General features: G+C 45.0%; 1 protein-coding gene across 1 annotated transcript; it reads right to left on the bottom strand.

Annotated features, from left to right (window-relative positions):
• Nucleotides 1-1,277: 1,277 nt before the first annotated feature.
• RHBDD2 (rhomboid domain containing 2) lies at nt 1,278-10,090 on the bottom strand. The gene is made up of 4 exons (XM_075262767.1): nt 9,853-10,090; nt 5,936-6,337; nt 4,347-4,497; nt 1,278-2,360 (listed from the first exon to the last, which is right to left on the bottom strand). Exons 1-4 carry the CDS (start codon nt 10,046-10,048, stop codon nt 2,060-2,062), a joined length of 1,050 nt encoding a protein of 349 aa, XP_075118868.1. The 5' UTR covers nt 10,049-10,090; the 3' UTR covers nt 1,278-2,059.
• Between the last annotated feature and the right edge of the window lie 7,954 nt (nt 10,091-18,044).

Here is an 18,044-nt window from a genome sequence, read left to right as displayed (position 1 = left end):
ATTCACATGAATCCCATCCCCTTTGCTTGCACTGTAAAACGCAGCGATTTTTCCCACAGCGTCTCCGCTGCGGGGAAGTCGCGGCGTTTACATACCGTGGGGCCCCGGCCTTAGACTGGGATTATATGCAGTTTTCTTTTTTTTTTGCTAAAGAAGTACATGCATATTTTAATTGCAGTAATGAATAGCACATTATTACTTCTCACCTGTATGATGTCAGTGCACCAGAAATTTTTTTACCATCCAGGTGAGATGCAGAGTAAGACATACAAGGTAATTTTTGTTTCTTTTAACAACTTTTTGTAAATTCCTACTTTTCCTTTATAGACAGAGATAGGCAATGTTCCTCTGAGGCTGGATTTATGCAGCGCTTTCTTGCTGAATAACTGAATGCAGTTTTTCAATTGTAGCATTCCAAGCACTGCACCTGTATAGTAACTACCATTAAACTGAAAGCCTGTGGTTTGTTGGTCAGCAGTATACAAGTGACATGTAGAGTAACATGCACTGCTCAGGGGAGGGGGGGGGGGAAAAATCGGGCTGAATTCCAGGTGGGGGGAAAAAAACCCAATCCTCAAGCTCAGGGAAGGGGCAGACAGACAACTAAAACACCCCCTCCCCTTCCCCAGCATCTACTGCACCCAAAAACTCCCGCCATTTTAATGTTTGAAATTTTCCAGTAGCTGCTGCATTTCCCCCCCTCGGCTTATACTCGAGTCAATAAGTTTTCCCATTTCTCTGTGGTAAAATTAGGGGTCTTGGCTTATATTCGGGTCGGCTTATACTTGAGTATATACAGTACTTAAATTTCCTTTATGTATATCTTTGGATTATAAAATTAATAAAATAGATGTCTTTTCCATGATATTTGTTTGCATCAGGTTTTTTTTTTTTTGTTTGGGGGTTTTTTGGCTGAATTTACTGGCCTGAATAGTATGACGGGAGAGAGACTTCTAGCATGATAGATATCTATGATGCTAGAAGTCCCTGCCTCCCAGCGATATACCATCCTGCACTGATTATAGTACTGGACAGTAGGTCAATGGGAGGCAGGGATTCCTAACACCATAGATATCCATCATGCTAGGAGTCTCTCTCCTGGGTGAAACTTGGTGGCGTGAATGCGGATTAAGGGTTCATTGACAACATGATATTTTTTCTACATTCATTTCCCAGATCTGTTTAACAGATACAAAAAAATGTACGCAATCAGTATACATACAGGTCAGGTACACAGAGGGTGTATAAGATAATCCCCCCAAAAATTAAAAGCCAGCAGTTTGCATCTGTTAGATCTGCTAAATATCTCTCTCAATGTCAGCGTGCCTCAAGCTAACACATAAGCCATTTTATGCTTTTGCTTGGCCAACAGGGTGCAGACAACCTTTTTGGGGTTTAGGATATTGAGAATATGGGTCATAAATATCAGATCTGACTCAATACAACCAATCAGCTGCCTCAACACGTGATGTGACGTAATTGTGTATATGCACGCCATCTACACTGTAGCAGCTTTGCAGGGCACAGCAGCTTTGTGTCACTCACTTGAATGGGACAAAACTGTAATTCTTTGCACATCTGTCGTCATTCAGTGATTGAGGGTTTATGGTTTTGCAGAACATATTCGCTAGGAGTTTTCTAAAGGTGAGTAAGAGCTATGCTGCAGAAAAAGAGATATGCTCTAAAATAAAAAGGAGAGTCTGGTGACATCGTTTAAGAAGACAGACAGAACAAATCCAAACAAATACATCATGAAAGTAGAAGCGATCAGTGCAAAAAAATCTAATCTTTAAAGGTTTCAGCAGAGAAGGTAAAGGCCACGCAGTCAATAGGAAAGTCATTCAGCAGAAGTCTATTTTGATTGTTACTGCTGAGAATACCACAGTGATAGCCCACAATATAAAAGAATAAGTTTGATATTTGTACCTATCTGTAAGGCTTGAGTCAGAGTATAATAGGTAAGGCACACTCAAGACTACTAACCATGATAGATTATGTAAACAGAAAACTGTCCCCATTGCCATCTTCAACTAGAACATTAAACAAGAACACCATTTGTTCACTGCGTCTGGACTTGCTGAAGTTCTAGCTGATCAGAAGAAATCCCAAGGTCTTTTTGGGAATGCAAGTGCATAGGTGGTAAAGAAATATTAGCGTCATTACTATGTGTGTGTGATCCTTGGCAGCCATGGCTGCTGCATGGTTGTCCAGGCGCTGTTCCTGTTGGATACACTGAGGCACTAGCAGGAGGCCAAGTCCCATTTGGCTTTGTGTGACGATATGGAGAGTAGGCATCAGGGAGGCCTTGAGGTGGAACATAATACTGCTGGGTTGGATAGGATCCAGGAGGTGGGTTGATCCTTCAAGAGAAACAAAACTGATTAGGAGTCAAATGTAAATGTCACCAAGAAAGAGAAGTCAGTTCCACACATCATAAATGATGAACTAGTACCAATCTCATTCAATAATGATGCCAATTGCCCCATGTCAGGGGAAAAAATCCTTTCCAATACTAAATCTGGCAATCAGTATAAAACCCTAGATCTGTGGTGGCGAACCAATGGCACATGTGCCAGAGGTGGCACTCAGAGCCCTCTCTGTGGGTACCCATTTGTGGAACAGATTATACTGTGTGGGAGCCACTTTGCAGCAGATTGTATTGTGTGGAAGCCACTGTGGGGGAGATTGTGGATCTGCACAGTATTAAGATTAAATTGCCGTGTTGCCTTTTCAAAGGCATCCAGGGCCTTCTTGAACTTGTATAAATTATCTCGCACCATTACCTCACTGCTCTGACAGTAAAGAATCCCCATCTATGATGCTAGTGAAGGGTCTTTGAACTGGACCTTCATGTATTTGTACATTGTGATTAGAAACACACAGCTCTCGTTGTGGATATAGACATGACCTTGAATGAGTGTCTCTCTACATTCATTTCTATAGGAAATCGAGAATAGCAGAGCAGACAGGTTCAGCCGTACCAAATAGGATTATTACTTTAATACCAATATTATCCTAGCTTGTGTAGGAGGACTTCGGTAAAGCATCATTATTAAAGAATGGGTTAATTTAGTTGTAGACAGAGATAAAGACGTCCACTTTACAGAGTAAAAGACCATAATTAATTATGATAAAATAAGACTATATTATGTAGTGGCACCAGTGAAAATTTACGTTATGGTCCGAGGAGGCCAAAGAAACTTTGGCCACATAGTAAAAATATCAAACAATGGATCTGGGACTACTAACCAGTAACAAGCAACCAAAGAGAAGCGCCCCCCAAAAGAAAATGTATTTGTATTAAATAGAGATGAGCGAACACTGTTCGCATCAGCCGATCCGAACAGCACGCTCCCATAGAAATGAATGGAAGCACCTGTGACGCTGACTTTGCCGGCGGCCAGCCAGCGTCACAGGTGCTTCCATTCATTTCTATGGGAGTGTGCTGTTCGGATCGGCTGATCCGAACAGTGTTCGCTCATCTCTGGTATTAAGCATAACTTTTATTACAATTATTTAAAAAGTATCAGGGCAGTGTCCAGCCCTTAGCAAGATTATAATCTATGAGGGTGTACATAGAAAAACACACCTGGTAGCTGCTTTAGATAAAAGTGCAGATTTCCAGGGTGAGGAGTGTCAGACAACCCTAAGACAGATTACTTTTTAAATTCAGACTGCAGTTCTGATTATAGATAAATGAGGACAAAAGGTATAGAGTCCTCACATCACACTGCAGACACTATATACTACATCTAGGCCAGGAGTCACAGGGGGTGGAAGGGGGGGGGGGGTGGGAGGCCGGCCTCACGGAGGGACGAAGTGGGGACCGGGCTCGCGAGGGCCTCACAGTTGGGGGGGGGGGGGGGGAGCACAGGGTTGTGGAGTCCCATTTGGGAGAGAGGGAGGATGGGAGGCCAGGGGCGCCTTTCAGGAGGTCAAGGCAAGTCGGGGTGGCGAGTGAGGTGTGCGAGGCCGCAGGGCAGGAGGGGGGGGGCCTGGCCCGCACCGCAGGTGTCTTGCCTAGGGGGGAAGGGGGCCGCAGACAAAGTCGCGAGTATTGCTAGTTGTGCATAAATCCTCAGGAGACAAATAAGGGATACACCCCCTCCCCCCAAGAGAAATAAAGATGTGCGGTTAAAACCGACATTTACAGGACCCTGACTCTGGGTCCTGTTACTTCATAAAGGCCGACGTAGTAAAAATACATCAAATGTCAATAACAGGTTTTGGTTGTACACAATATATTAAGTATGAGACTTCTACTGTCCATTACGATGTAGCGAGTCTACAATATCACCTTCTTACAGCAGAGGCAGCCATTGTGCACATTAATACAGGTGACTTACTTTCTGGTTTGAGACGCACTCCTTTCTGCTGAAGTTGCAGGAATGTACCTCCAAACTGGAATGCCTTTTATTAGCCTGAATGGCACCATCTGATCCATTCGTGAAAGTAATGATTCTGAAGGTTCCAAGAAAAAGCAGACTCCCATACCATCTGTGTTCAAGTTAAAGAATATACAACACAAAAAGCACCAAATATTCAGGAATATTGCAAAATAGTACAATCATATCAAAGTTTAAAGGGAGTCTGTCACCTGAACCCAGCATATCAACCTGAATGGAAGTGTTTTCCTCTTGTTAAGGAATCACTGTTTATGTCAATATGTAAATAAGATCTTTGGAGCAACAAGGGCGTTATGCTTACCTCTTTGGATCAACAGCAATGCTCTCACTGCCCCAAAAAACTCATGCAGATCGATGAAAACAGAAATATTTGGTAATAGAGGATCCACAAGGGTAAAACACTGTTTGATTCCAGTAACCCTAACCTAACTTCAGGTCTGGGTGAATATAGTGAATTCCAGTGACAAAGTCCCCTTAATACACTTATTTTATTTACCATAAATCTAGAGGATTTTGCGGCACATCTCACCTAATGCCTTAAAGTAGGTGGTTACTCTGTTCGCTGGGAGGTAGGGGACACCCTAGAAGAAAAGTTACTTTTGTTGAGTGACAGAGTACAATTTGTTTGCTTGGTTTTCTGAACTACCTAAAAAAAGTTATAGAAATTACCACAAGAAACATGTATAATTTTCCCTGAAAAATGAGCTGTATGTTGGCTTAGTGTTTAGCCCTGTATCCTTGCAGAACTGGAGTCCTGGGTTCGAATCCTGCAAAGTATTTGGGATGAGTTTCCTCTCACACGCTAAATACATACTGATAGGGAATGTAGATTGTAAACCCTAAATGGGACAGTGACTGACAAGGTCTGTAAAGCGCTGTGGAATATGATGGCGCAATACAAGGAAGCTAAATAAATATATTACCCTTAGTTTGCTAATATTTTTATCAGTTGAGAGAAGAGAAAATGGTGACCTGGCGCCCGTTTGGTGGAAATAATAGACTCCAGTCCAGAGCCACCAGGCCAATTGCAGCTCTTACCCGGACACCATCCCACAAGGTGGGTGGTGATGCAAAATGGTGGAGACAAATGAAAAAAAATGGGAAACAATAGAGCGCTAATGGCAACGTAATCTGTAATAAATACTGTCTCCACTATTTTTTATCAGTTAGCACAGTAAGGACATATTCACATTAACATTATTACAGTCATAGGATGAGAGCAAAGGACATGAACAGTAGACAGGTGCAGGAAGCGCCCTTTCATCTGTGTCTGATCCCATTGTCTAAAATGCATAAAAAGCATGACAGATACTTTCCTCTGTCATTTTTGCTTATTTTTACATGGGGGTGACCACAGATGAACACCAGACAGAGGGGTCTCTGTCTATATTTGTTGTTTAATGTCCTTTGCTCTTATCCTGTGATGGATGACAGCAACAGACATTAGCTGTATAATATTTCTGAACAGCAACTTGCCATTTCATGTATGTATTGATATTTTCCTACATTTACTACTTGCAAAAGGATACAAATCACTCCCACCAGTATACCACATAAATTACTAAGGAGAGGGGCATGTGGTATAAAGAGAGCTGGAATAAGAAATAAAAGTGGCATCACTTTTGTGGGTACCATAAACCCTAATAATATCAATCGCCGCAGGTTGGAGCGTATTATGAAGATACTCATCATTGAAAAAGCAACTGACGTAAATCCTTGGACTTTTCCATCTCCTTGTGGGCTGATGCCTGTGGCAATAACAACCAAGTATAAAAGCCCATTCCATACAGCAAATAGAGGTGTGAGGATGCAGAACTTCACAGTGCCAACATTCTGCTCAAAGCCACCACCAAAGTACCAAACGATGAAGCAACTGCAAGCTAATGTTGGAAGATCCTCATGGAAATAAATGTACGTGACCAATCTGTGGACTGAAAAACAGAATATCTTATGGCTATGAAAGCTCCATTATTAACATTTCTGCATGTGATGAAAAGTAATTTCTGTGTAAAGAAATACATGCAGAAAAGCTACCGACGTCACAAGCACATTATAGGGTTGTCTGCATTGCTGATCCCATTCCATAGCAGAGGTAATATTGGGCTATTTTAAACTAGCACACACCTCTGTTAGCTAAAGCTGTGAGTCACGGCAATAAATACCCCCTACATTGGAGTACCGCTGGTGATCATGCACTACATTGGTCCATTCATTGTAGGTCTCATTCAGATGGGCAACCAGTGGTATTACTAAAAAAAAATATACAACAACTTTACAGATTCCTAGCAAGTCTGGTTCAGTAGGACAATGGGTATCCAGTATTTGTGTGTGGGTATAACACCCCTGGCTAGATATTGCTTTATGAAGGAATGAGGGAAATGAACATTGACTAGTCAGATAGCATGGGACACCAGCTAATTCTAGAATATACCATCAAGGAATTAATATATAATATTAATGCTTAATATTTTTTTATTTTTTTTTTAAATGTAGATTGTGAGCCCCACATAGAGCTCACAATGTACATTTCCCCCCCCTATCAGTATGTCTTTGGAATATGGGATGGAAATCCATGCAAACACGGGGAGAACATACAAGCTCCTTGCAGATGTTTTTTTGCCCTTGGCAGGATTTGAACACCAGGACTCCAGTGCTGCAAGGCTAACCACTGAGCCACCGCGTTGCCCCTACCATCCTGGTTTTCAATTGTGGCTGTTTATGTGAAAAGGGCCCACATTGTCGATATGGAGTTCTTGGTATCATTGTAACGGTTATGGCGTAACATTGTCCGAAACAGCAAAAAATTTTTTATTGAAAGCACAATTGACATATTTTTAAATAAAATTTTTGCATAAAACAAAATTGTGATTTTTTTACCCAAATATGTTTTGGACTATTTTCTCTATAGTTAGTATCGACGATCTGGGCCCTTTTCACGTAAACAGCCACAATTAATTAAGGGGAACAGAAAAAAAAATATACAAAAAAATTGAAAAAAAGACATGTTAATGATGTTAAAGGGGTTGTCCAGGGTAAAATATTATATTTTAAATAGGCCAGGGTGCCTTTTCCCGGTGCCTCCCAGTGGTACTGCCGGTCTATTACCGTCTTCCGGCAGAAGTACTTACTGAGGCCAAGTCTCGGGGTCTTTTCCAAATGCCACTGGTTTAACTCAGCAGTCACATGCACACTGAAGCCAATCGGCAGAAGGGATCCAGGATGTGAAAACTGGGGAAGAATTTCACTTTGAGAAGACAGGATAGCAAAAGGACCAGAGGAAGCTGGAGCACCAGGAACAGGGGAGTATGATTTTTTTTTTCCACCTCTCCCAGCTTATTTTTAATAAAAATATTTTCCTTTTGCCTGGACAGTCTCTTTAAGTAATAGTGTGATATAGCGCTTTTAAAATCAAAATCACTATTAAAAAGAGAACCTTTCACGTCCTCAAAGACACAGTGTGCTATATACGATAAGATGTACACTGAATTCAGCACTCTCTCAACCTTACTGGAATCTTCTCCCGTTCCAGACATATCAGAGCTGTTTGTTTCATCCACCAATATTATGCGTACTCTCAGAGGGGCTGACCTTACAGTTGAGTGTCATCACTGGGCGGGGAGGAACACCCCTTTCACTGTACAGGACTATAGAAGTGTTCCTAAGTGCCCATTCATAACAACTGTGAGATCAGCCCTTCCTAGTGCGGTGATGTTGGTACCAAAACGGCACTGCTCTCTGCAACCATAGAAGATACTGGCAAAGCTGAAAGTGTGTTGCCTAAGGGTCAGTTCACACGTGAAAACCGCCTAGCTTATTTGTGCGAGGTAAAAAACCTCGAGGAGTTTTTTTGACGCTGTTTTTTGCATTCCACGAGGTTTTTGACGAGGTTTTTGACGCGGTTTTCGCTAGCGGTTTTCGCTAGGGTTTTTTTTTCCTATATGTGCTATAGAAACTGCAGGCGAAATCCGCGCGGTTTTTTGCAAAAAACCGCGCGGTTTTCTGTGCAAAAAACCGCGCGGTTTTTTACCGCGCGGTTTTCGCCTCCCATTCACTTCTATGCAATTCTTCAGGCGTTTTCCGCCTGAAGAAAGGTCATGTCGCTTCTTCAGGCGGAAAACGCTAGGAGGAAAAAAAAAGCTAGTGGTCTACATAGACTACCATGTTAAAGGAGAGGTTTTTGAAGCGAATTCCGCTGTCAAAAACCTCCCCTTTGCCCACGTGTGAACTAGCCCTAAGTGTGTTACCTATCTTATTGGACATGAAAGGTCTTCTTTGAATAAACATTGACCTCAATTGCTATTAATGATTATTTTAGGACACTCCCCTTTTTTTTACAAGCCAAGTCCCCCGTTTATATGTCATATCAATCCTGACTGGATACTGTACAGTTAGGCGGCGTTGACGCTACGGCCGCTGTCCACCCAGGGGTGTCCATCCTAATCCCTGGAGAAACTGGACAGGGGACGGCTTGCTGGTGGTCAGTTTTAAAAACCCATTCATTTGATCAGGTTTTTAAAGCAAACCGATGGTGTCTGTATGCAGCCTCTCTGCGAGGACACCAGGTTTTTGTTTTTGGCGGACACAAAATCCTACATGTTCAAGTTTGTGTCCTTGCAAAAAAAGTTTCCCCGCAGAGAGGCTGCATACGGACACCGGCGGTTTACTTTAAAAACCCATTCAAATGAATGGGTTTTTAAAACTGACCGCCAGCAAGCCGTCCCCTATCCAGTTTCTCCAGGGATTAAGACGAAAAACCCCTGGGCGGACCACAGACGCTAGAGCAGCTGGGCAGATTTTTCAGCCAATTGGAGGGTCCATTCACACGGAGTTTTTGGCGACAAAAAATCTGCTTCAGGAATTAGGAAATGTTTTTTTTCCTCCAGCACAGTGTATGGACCTTGAAAAAGATTTTTGCCAATTCCACATGGATTTTCCGCCTCCCATTGACTGTGTTGGTTTTTGCATGAGGAATCCGACAGAAGTAAGCTTTTCTCCAGTAGCGGAACCCATAGAACTCTATGGGGAGGCGTTTTTTTTTCCATGCCGATTCTGACATGGATTCAGTGCCAAAAAACTCAGTGTGAATGGACCCTGAGAATGACTTGTACACAGCATTGGACACAACATTTTACATGGCTGAGTACTATGAACCCTCCTGATGAAAAAATAAACACAATAATAACACAGTGCAGTCACATACTGCAGTCACCAATAATACAGTGTGATCAATAACGTAACCAGCACTAAGAAAAAAGTGTGGGTTATTACAACAGGTTGAAGGGAAAGTGGAGCAGTTGCCCATGGCAACGACCAATCAGATCTCTTATTTTGCAGACCCTTTCAGAACTAAAAGCAAAAACCTATTGGGAGTCATACACAACTACTTCACTTTCTCTAGCCTGAGTTTTGATAGACTCTATATATACAGACATATATACAGACATACAGGAAGCACTCTCCAGAACGCCAGCCTCCAGATCCAGTTTACTAGTTTCAGCAGATGCCACCCTCCTCATTCCCGGGACAGATATCACCAGGGACAACACTATAGTAAGAGTAGACCCGGGGGTGAGGTGCAAGTCCGGCAGCCATGACACCAGAACTTTACTCCACGGTCGTCTCTCAGTCGGCGCTTCCTCCATTGTTTTGGAGACCAGTAGAGACAGCAGCACCTACCGCGCCTTCTATGTCGGAACGTCACGTGGTGCATGGTGGTCACGTGACACTGCTGCTTAGAATCCTATATAATGTACTGAGCGATCTGTTCCTCTGGAGGGGAATGGGCGCGCTTATTGTATTTTATAGGCTATCGGGGTTTTTTTTTTCCCAAACTGCGGAGTTTGTTTGCGCGACAAAAACGCCCAATAGCGGAAAAAAAAAAAAAAAACAATAAAAAAAACGTGATGTGCGGTTACTTTTATTCTAGTGAACTGGTTGTCATGCCCTGTACGTGTGTTGTTGTACTGAGTGGCTGACTAGTAATACTTCACACTGTCCCCAAACCTGTTCAAAAAATGCAGAGAGAAAAGTGGTTTTGTCTCCTTATGTTTTGCCCTTTTTGGGCAGAAACCTGGCAGAGCCCATTATAGTCTATGGTTTCCTCACGTTAGGGTAAGTTCACACAGGGTTTTTTTGACTGGAACCTGAGGCGGAGTCCGCCTCAGGTTACAGTCCAAAATACACATACCTCCCAACTGTCCCGATTTCCGCGGGACAGTCCCGATTTGGGTGACATGTCCCGCGGTCCCGGTTGGAGGGAGGTATGTCCCGATTTCAACTCAGATCTGTGTCCAGAGGACGCAGATCTGAGTTGAACACACATGCGGCTGAAGGAAGGAGCTGACACAGGTCAGCTCCTCGCTTCGCCGCTGCCCGCCTCTCTCCCTGACACATGCAGCTGAAGCTGCTCGCTTCGCCGCTGCGTGTCTCTCTCGCTGACACATGCGGCTGAAGCGAGGAGCTGACCTGTGTCAGCTCCTTGCTTCGTCGCTGCCGCCGGCTCCTGACTTGTAGACGCGATGTACAAGCCAGGAGCCGGCGGCAGCGGCGAAGCGAGGAGCTGACACAGGTCAGCTCCTCGCTTCAGCCGCATGTGTCAGCGAGAGAGAGACGCAGCAGCGAAGCGAGCACGCGAGCAGCTTCAGCCGCATGTGTCAGGGAGAGAGGCGGGCAGCGGCGAAGCGAGGAGCTGACCTGTGTCAGCTCCTTCCTTCAGCCGCATGTGTCAGTGAGAGAGGCGGGCAGAGAGCGGCGAGGGAGCGGAGGAGAAGGTAAGTTTAATGTGGAGGTGGAACGTGAATCTGGGGGCAGATGAAGGAGAGGACGGCATGACATTGGGGCAGAGATGGGGGACATGAATCTGGGGGCAGAGATGGGGGACATGAATCTGGGGGCAGAGATGGGGGACATGAATCTGGGGGCAGAGATGGAGAGGACATGAATTTGGGGGCAGAGATGGAGGGACATGAATCTGGGGGCAGAGATGGAGGGACAGGAATCTGGGGGCAGAGATGTGGGACATGAATCTGGGGGCAGAGATGTGGGGACATGAATCTGGGGGCAGAGATGGAGAGGACATGAATCTGGGGGCAGAGATGGAGGGACATGAATCTGGGGCAGAGATGTGGGACATGAATCTGGGGGCAGAGATGGAGGGACATGAATCTGGGGGCAGAGATGGAGGGACATGAATCTGGGGGCAGAGATGGAGGGACATGAATCTGGGGGCAGAGATGGAGGGACAGGAATCTGGGGGCAGAGATGTGGGACATGAATCTGGGGGCAGAGATGTGGGGACATGAATCTGGGGGCAGAGATGGAGAGGACATGAATCTGGGGGCAGAGATGGGGGGACATGAATCTGGGGGCAGAGATGGAGGGACAGGAATCTGGGGGCAGAGATGGAAGAGGGACATGAAACTGGGGGAGAGATAGAGGGGGGACATATAATTTACGGGTGACTGTAGGAGGATTATACTGTGTGCGGGCACATGAAAATTAACGAGTGGGCGGAGTCAACACAAAAGTGGGTGGGGCTAAATTTGCCGCGCCGCACATTTTGTCCCTCTTTCGGTTCTTCAAAAGTTGGGAGGTATGAATACAGGTAGCTGCAATTGGATGCCAGGGCAGTGCACACTCCACTCCAGATTAGGCCGAAATGAATGGGCCTAGTCGGGAGGGAATGTCTTCAGGCGGCTGTCGCGATTCTTCAATGGGACCCATCTTTTTGGTCAGGATTTTGAGGCGGATACGGCCTCAAAATCCTGACCAAAAAACCCTGTGTGAACTTACCCTAACCGCTTTTTTAAGTGGATTAAGTTTCCATTAGGGGTCCCCAAGCGGACCCCCTGTATGGAATCCTGAACGCAGGTTCGTATGTGGGCAGATATCACAGAAAGAGTTGAAGCCGTTCACCACAGAAGGAAGTCTGAAAACATGTTACCACCAGATAATCAAAAAATGTCCCTGGGGTGGTCACGTGACCACTTTAGGGATATGGATAGATATACGTTTTTGCTGAATTTTGTAATTTAGAAAGTGTGTGGGAATGTTAAAATTAGTGTAGTGAATTTCTGTTTATCGCGGACAACCTCTTTAAGTCCAGATGTCTCTCTGCTTCGCTCTGTCTCTTTCCGTCTCTCTCTCCCGCAGTCTACTTATCAGACAATATGGCAGGAAGATTTCCCTGGAGAGTGATGAAGCGGGCGTAGGAGGGAAAGCAGCCAGGAACAGAGGATGTGGAGACTCTCTCTGGAAGACAATGCTTAAGTTGGTTTGTTATTCATTTAGTTAATTCTCATAATTCAGGGGAGAAAGATATCAAACCTTTACTTCATCAACATCCAGTGGAGTGGTCTCTGAGCAGGCCATACCCTGGGTAACCCTAATGCTGTGGGTCCCAGGGAAGAATCCATAGGGCACTGCGGTGAATTCTAAACTGCACTTAGGGAAATAGTCTGTGAGCTCATGTTTCAGGGCATCCAACAGGGCTTGTACAAACAGGCACTCCCAGAAAAGGTGCAAATGTGTTTCCTGAGTAATGCTAAGGCCCTGCGTTGCGGAAGCAGAGATTTTTTTTATTGCAGATTTTGGTGCGGTTTTTTGAGCCAAAGCCTAGAATTGCTACAAAAGGAATAGGAAAAATAAAGGAAGCGCTTACACTTCTCCATTCTGCTCAATCCACTTCTGGCTTTGGTTCAAGAAACTTCAGCAAAACAAAAAAACAGTGTTTATGCAACGTTGGGCCTCAGCCATGTGAAAGTTCTCAGGGCATGTTCCCCTGAATGGCCATCTATTCCAACTCTGTTCTGTTGTGTAACCTGCTAGAAACCACACTTTTTCATACACTGTTGCATGAGAAAATCCCACGAGGCTGTCAGTTTCTGAAATACTTTCCCCAGCTAGTCCATCACCGTTTTGCCACATTTTAAGTCACTCAGTTCGCTTTTCCCATTCTTATGTTGAGTCACACAAAAAATGATCACTTTTTGCGATTTTATGTTGGACTCTTGGGAAGTACGTGTTTTACCCCCTTCCCACGGTTGGCATTTTTTGATTTTCGTTTTTGACTCCCTACCTTCCAAACCCCATAACTTATATTTTCCCCTTTCCTTTTAATTACAGTGACTTGCAAAAGTATTCATACCCACTTGAATACATCTTAGGCTGAGTTCACACGGTTTTTTGGTCAGGAATTTGGCCAGGAAACGGTCTCAAATTCCTCCTCCAAAAAACGCCTCACCATACAGTCCTATGGTGAGGTGTTTTTTGGAGGAGGAATTTGAGTCAGTTTCCTGACCAAAAAAATCCGAGTGAACTCAGCCTTAGGGCTAGTTCACACGGAGGAAAGGAGACGGATTTTGACAGCGGATTTCGCCTCAAAATCCGCCTCCATACAATGGAGGTCTATGGAGACCACTAGCGTTCTTTATTTCCTCTATTGGCATGTTGCTGATACCGGAAAAAAAGAAGCGAGCTGCCCTTTCTTCAGGCGGAAGCCTCCAGTGTCTGCCCATTCATTTGAGCAGACTCCGGAGGGGGAAGCCATGACCGCGACGGTCGTGGCAGGCGGGTTTTGAACCGAGAGTGACGCGGCTCCCCGCGTCACTTCCGGTGCCAAAATCCGTCCCACCTGTCCTTGTGTGAACTAGCCCTTGTCTTTCAACAATGGTTTTCTCCTTTCCATTTTTCCCCAAGGACCAGATTTGTGGAGTGCATAGTTGTCCTGTAGACAAATTCTTCCACCTGAACTGTGGATTTATGCAGCTCCTCCAGAGTGACCATGACCCTCTTGGCTGCTTCTCTTGATTAGTGCTCTCCTTGCTTGATCTGTCCGTTTAGGTGGACGGCCGTGTCTTGGTAGGTTTACAATTGTAGAATACTTCTTACATTTTTGGTTTATGGATTGAACAGTGATCCTTGGGATGCTCAAAGCTTGGAAATTGTATTTATAACCTAACCCTGCTTTAAACTTCTCTACAACTTTATCTCTGACAGGTGAGTTCCTTGGTCTTTGTGATGCGATTTGTCGATTTGTTCACTAGTGTTCTCTAACAACCCAATTAGGCCAGGTTTGGAATACCTGGCCTAATTGGAATACCAAATGCATTGACAAGTGGTGAGCACTGAAAGCACATGGACCCCATAGAACTGTATTGCCGTCTATGGGACATTCTGTCAATTAGTATTACGGCTGGTCATAGAGACCAGCCGCAATACTAATATATAGCAGTGACAGGCCTGGGAGCCTCATTAGGCTCCCGGCTGTCACCCGAACAGGTCGGCTCCTGCGATATCGCCACGCAGGAGCCGGCCTGCAACTTCACAGGTACGGGGCCGGTGGGGACCGGCCCCGGGGGAGAAGGGGCCGCTGATACTGACCCGGCATCCGCTGTACTAGAGAGGCGGATGCCGGGGAGGGATAGACGCTGGCACAGGTGCCGGGCCTGAGACATCGCTGCGCTCCACTGTCCTGCATGAAGCCAGCGGCGGGGGGACGGAGGAGCGGAATAGCATCACTCCTCCCGCTGCTGGCTTCATGCAGGGCAGAGGAGCGCAGCGATGTCTCAGGCCCCGGCGTCTATCCCTTGCTTGCATCCGTCTCTCTAGTACAGCGGATGCCAGGCGCCACATTCGGACTATAAGACGCACCCTTCTTTTCCCCCCAAATTTTTGGGGAAAAAAAGTGCGTCTTATAGTCCGAAAAATACGGTAGGTGTTTCACAGTAATTTTTTTTATTTCATATGTGTTCTAGTGAAAGTGGGAATAATTCAAATTTTTAATTCTTTTTTTTTTTTTTAAATATTTTTTTTTTAAACACACACACATATATATTATTTTTCCCTTTTATTATCATTATTCATCATCGGTAATTATGCATAATCCACATTTTGATTGCTATTTATCATATATGCACACACCACATATGTGGTTTTATATACCGCTAGAAAGTGAATTCATGGCACTGTCGTCTTTCCTGTTATGTGCCACGGTGGAAGAGCTATCGGTGCCGTTACTCTTCACTGTCAGAAGGGCGTTCCTGACAGTCTAACAGTGATGACGCTGAGCGGTGAGGAACGCCCCCCCCCTTCCTAGTACTAGTCTATGGATTAGTACTTTCAGGAAGGGGCATTCCTCACCGCTCCGCGTCATCTCTGGGCGGTAATGAATGCCCCCTCACAGTATAGCACTACATACAGTACTATCAGTGACGCCCTTCTGAGGGTAAGTTCACATGGGGTTTTTCGGTCAGGATTTTGGGGATCCGCCTCAAATTCCTGACCAAAAAGACGGCTCTCATTGAATTCAATGGGAGCCAGTCAGTTCTTTTTTCTTGCTCCTGGAAAAAGAAGCGACATGTTCCTTCTTTCAGGCGGATTTGCCTCACGACATCCACCTGAAGACACTCCCTCCCGACTAGGCCCAATCATTTGAGCCTAATCCAGAGCGGAGTGCACGGACTGGATGCTGGTGCACTGCATCGGTATCCAGTCGCAGCTACCCGTATTTTGGACTGGAACCTGAGGCGACCTCTGCCTCAGGTTCCAGTCTAAAAAACCCCGTGTGAACTTACCCTGACAGTGAAGAGCTATTAGTAACGCCACAAATAGCTCTTCCACTGGGGCACATAGTGGGAAAGCCAATAGTGTGCTGAATTTAGCCCACTCTCGGCTTTCTAGCGATATATAAAACCGCATGCGCCTCAGAACATACAAGGTCCGCTTTAATAAGCTTTCTCCTTCTTTATAATGTGTATGTTTGCCGGGTATTTGTATTATCTGTAATGAGGTATACATCACACTATGAGTATTGATACTTATCTATGCCTTTCCCAGTCCCATGTCTGCGAGGTGCTGCTTGCGGTGCTCATCCACGGATCTGCTCTGTAATATAGATGGCTACAGCAGGAAGCTAACACCAAATAAACAAAGGCAGAGGATGCAACAACTGCAAGAGACACTCAGAAATCACTCCAAACACTGCTAAAGGTATATGGCTGTATTTATTAACCCATCACTAGCACCAACAGACCTTTATTTATTTTTAATAAATTTTCTGCCCGGAAAAACACCTTTAGGCCGGGGTCCCACGGGACAGAAACTCCACGACTGGGAAAAATCTCGGAGTTTTACAGTACAGGCAAAGTGGATGAGATACTAGCAAATTCCATGCCCAATTTGTGGGAAAAACCGCCGTGCGGACACGTCGCGATTTCCAAAATCAGCGCGGTTTTGGAAATCGTAGTATGTCGATTATACTTATAGAAACGCTAGTGGTTTCCCCATAGATATAATTGTAACAGAAAGTCAGTGGAGGAAAACTCTGTTAACTTTCTGTTTAAAGCGCTGTAGGGAGAACCACGATTCGTTGCTGCCACGGTTTTTCCCAAAGAGCTTTATTGCTGTGGGACGTCCCTTGAGCCCTTACCCTTAAAGAGTGGCAAAAAATGTACTTTTTTTTAAAAATACGCCAGGGAGGTGAAAAAATAAAAAAATCATACTCACCTGTCTGCAGTGCTGCGGTGCCCTCCCACGCAGTCCAGTCCTGCTGGTCTGGACTGGCTTCTTCGCCTTCTGAGATGTCCCGGATCCTTTCAGCTGATGCTGCTGATTGGAAGGGACTCAAGACATCACAGACAGTTAGGGTAAGTTGAGACAGGGTTTTTTGGACTGGAACCAGAGGTGGAGGCTGCCTCAGGTTCCAGTCCGAAAACCAGGTAGTTGCGCACTCCGCTCGGGATTAGGCCCAGTGAATGGGCCTAGTCCAGAGGAGGGTGTGTCTTCAGGCCGAATCACAAGGCGAAACAGCCTGAAGAATGAGCACTTCGCTTCTTTTTCTGGGAGCCGGAACAAGATGGCTCCTGGAAAAAACTTCTGAGCGGTTCCTGTGTGTCACATCCTTTGCAGAGGTCGCTGATTGCCCTCAGCAGTCACATGCGGTGGGACCCTACTGAAGACCCACAAAATATGGATCGAGTTCTATACCTGTCCATATTTGTGGCTCAGTCCATTCCCTTCATTGTATGGGTTAAGGTAAAGCATGAATGACACACCGTACCAATCCGTCTGTCATTCATGTCATTATCACTGACCCATACACTGAATACGTTCATATGAAGGAGGCCTTAGCAGTAACATCTCAGGGTTTTTAGGAGTCTGGCTTCTCAAATGTTTTCTACCAAGGCCTCACCAGCCAAATCATAATGATGGCTGGGCTGCAACACCAGTGAGTGAAGGTTATGCCAAAATTCAGGAAATATTGCACAATTGACCATTCCTTCATTCCCTGAACCCAGTATAACCCATTATTAACATAAAGGGTGTAAATTATATTATTAAACCGGAGATTGCAGCAGCCAGAGACAGTATTGTGGAGGATGCAGCCCGGAGCAACAGGTAGACACCAGAGATGGGAAAACCTCTCGATTTGTTTCATGTTCAGGTTCAGCAGCTTGGGCTTCACCTAGACAAATCTCAAGTTGATTGGTTTTGTAGAAAACCAAACAATTTGAAATATTTTGGGCAAACCCAAATTGATATTGATACTTATTATAAACCGATTCGCCAATCCGTAGTAGACACAAACTGGTACCATTGGGAACTCTGGGAGAAAGGAGGAGTGAAAATGCAGAAGTTTCA

Source organism: Leptodactylus fuscus, chromosome 2, assembly GCF_031893055.1.
Source record: "Leptodactylus fuscus isolate aLepFus1 chromosome 2, aLepFus1.hap2, whole genome shotgun sequence".
Taxonomy (NCBI): Eukaryota; Metazoa; Chordata; class Amphibia; order Anura; family Leptodactylidae; genus Leptodactylus; species Leptodactylus fuscus.
Note: the sequence above shows the minus strand (reverse complement) of the source record. Positions and strands in the feature narration are given on the sequence as shown.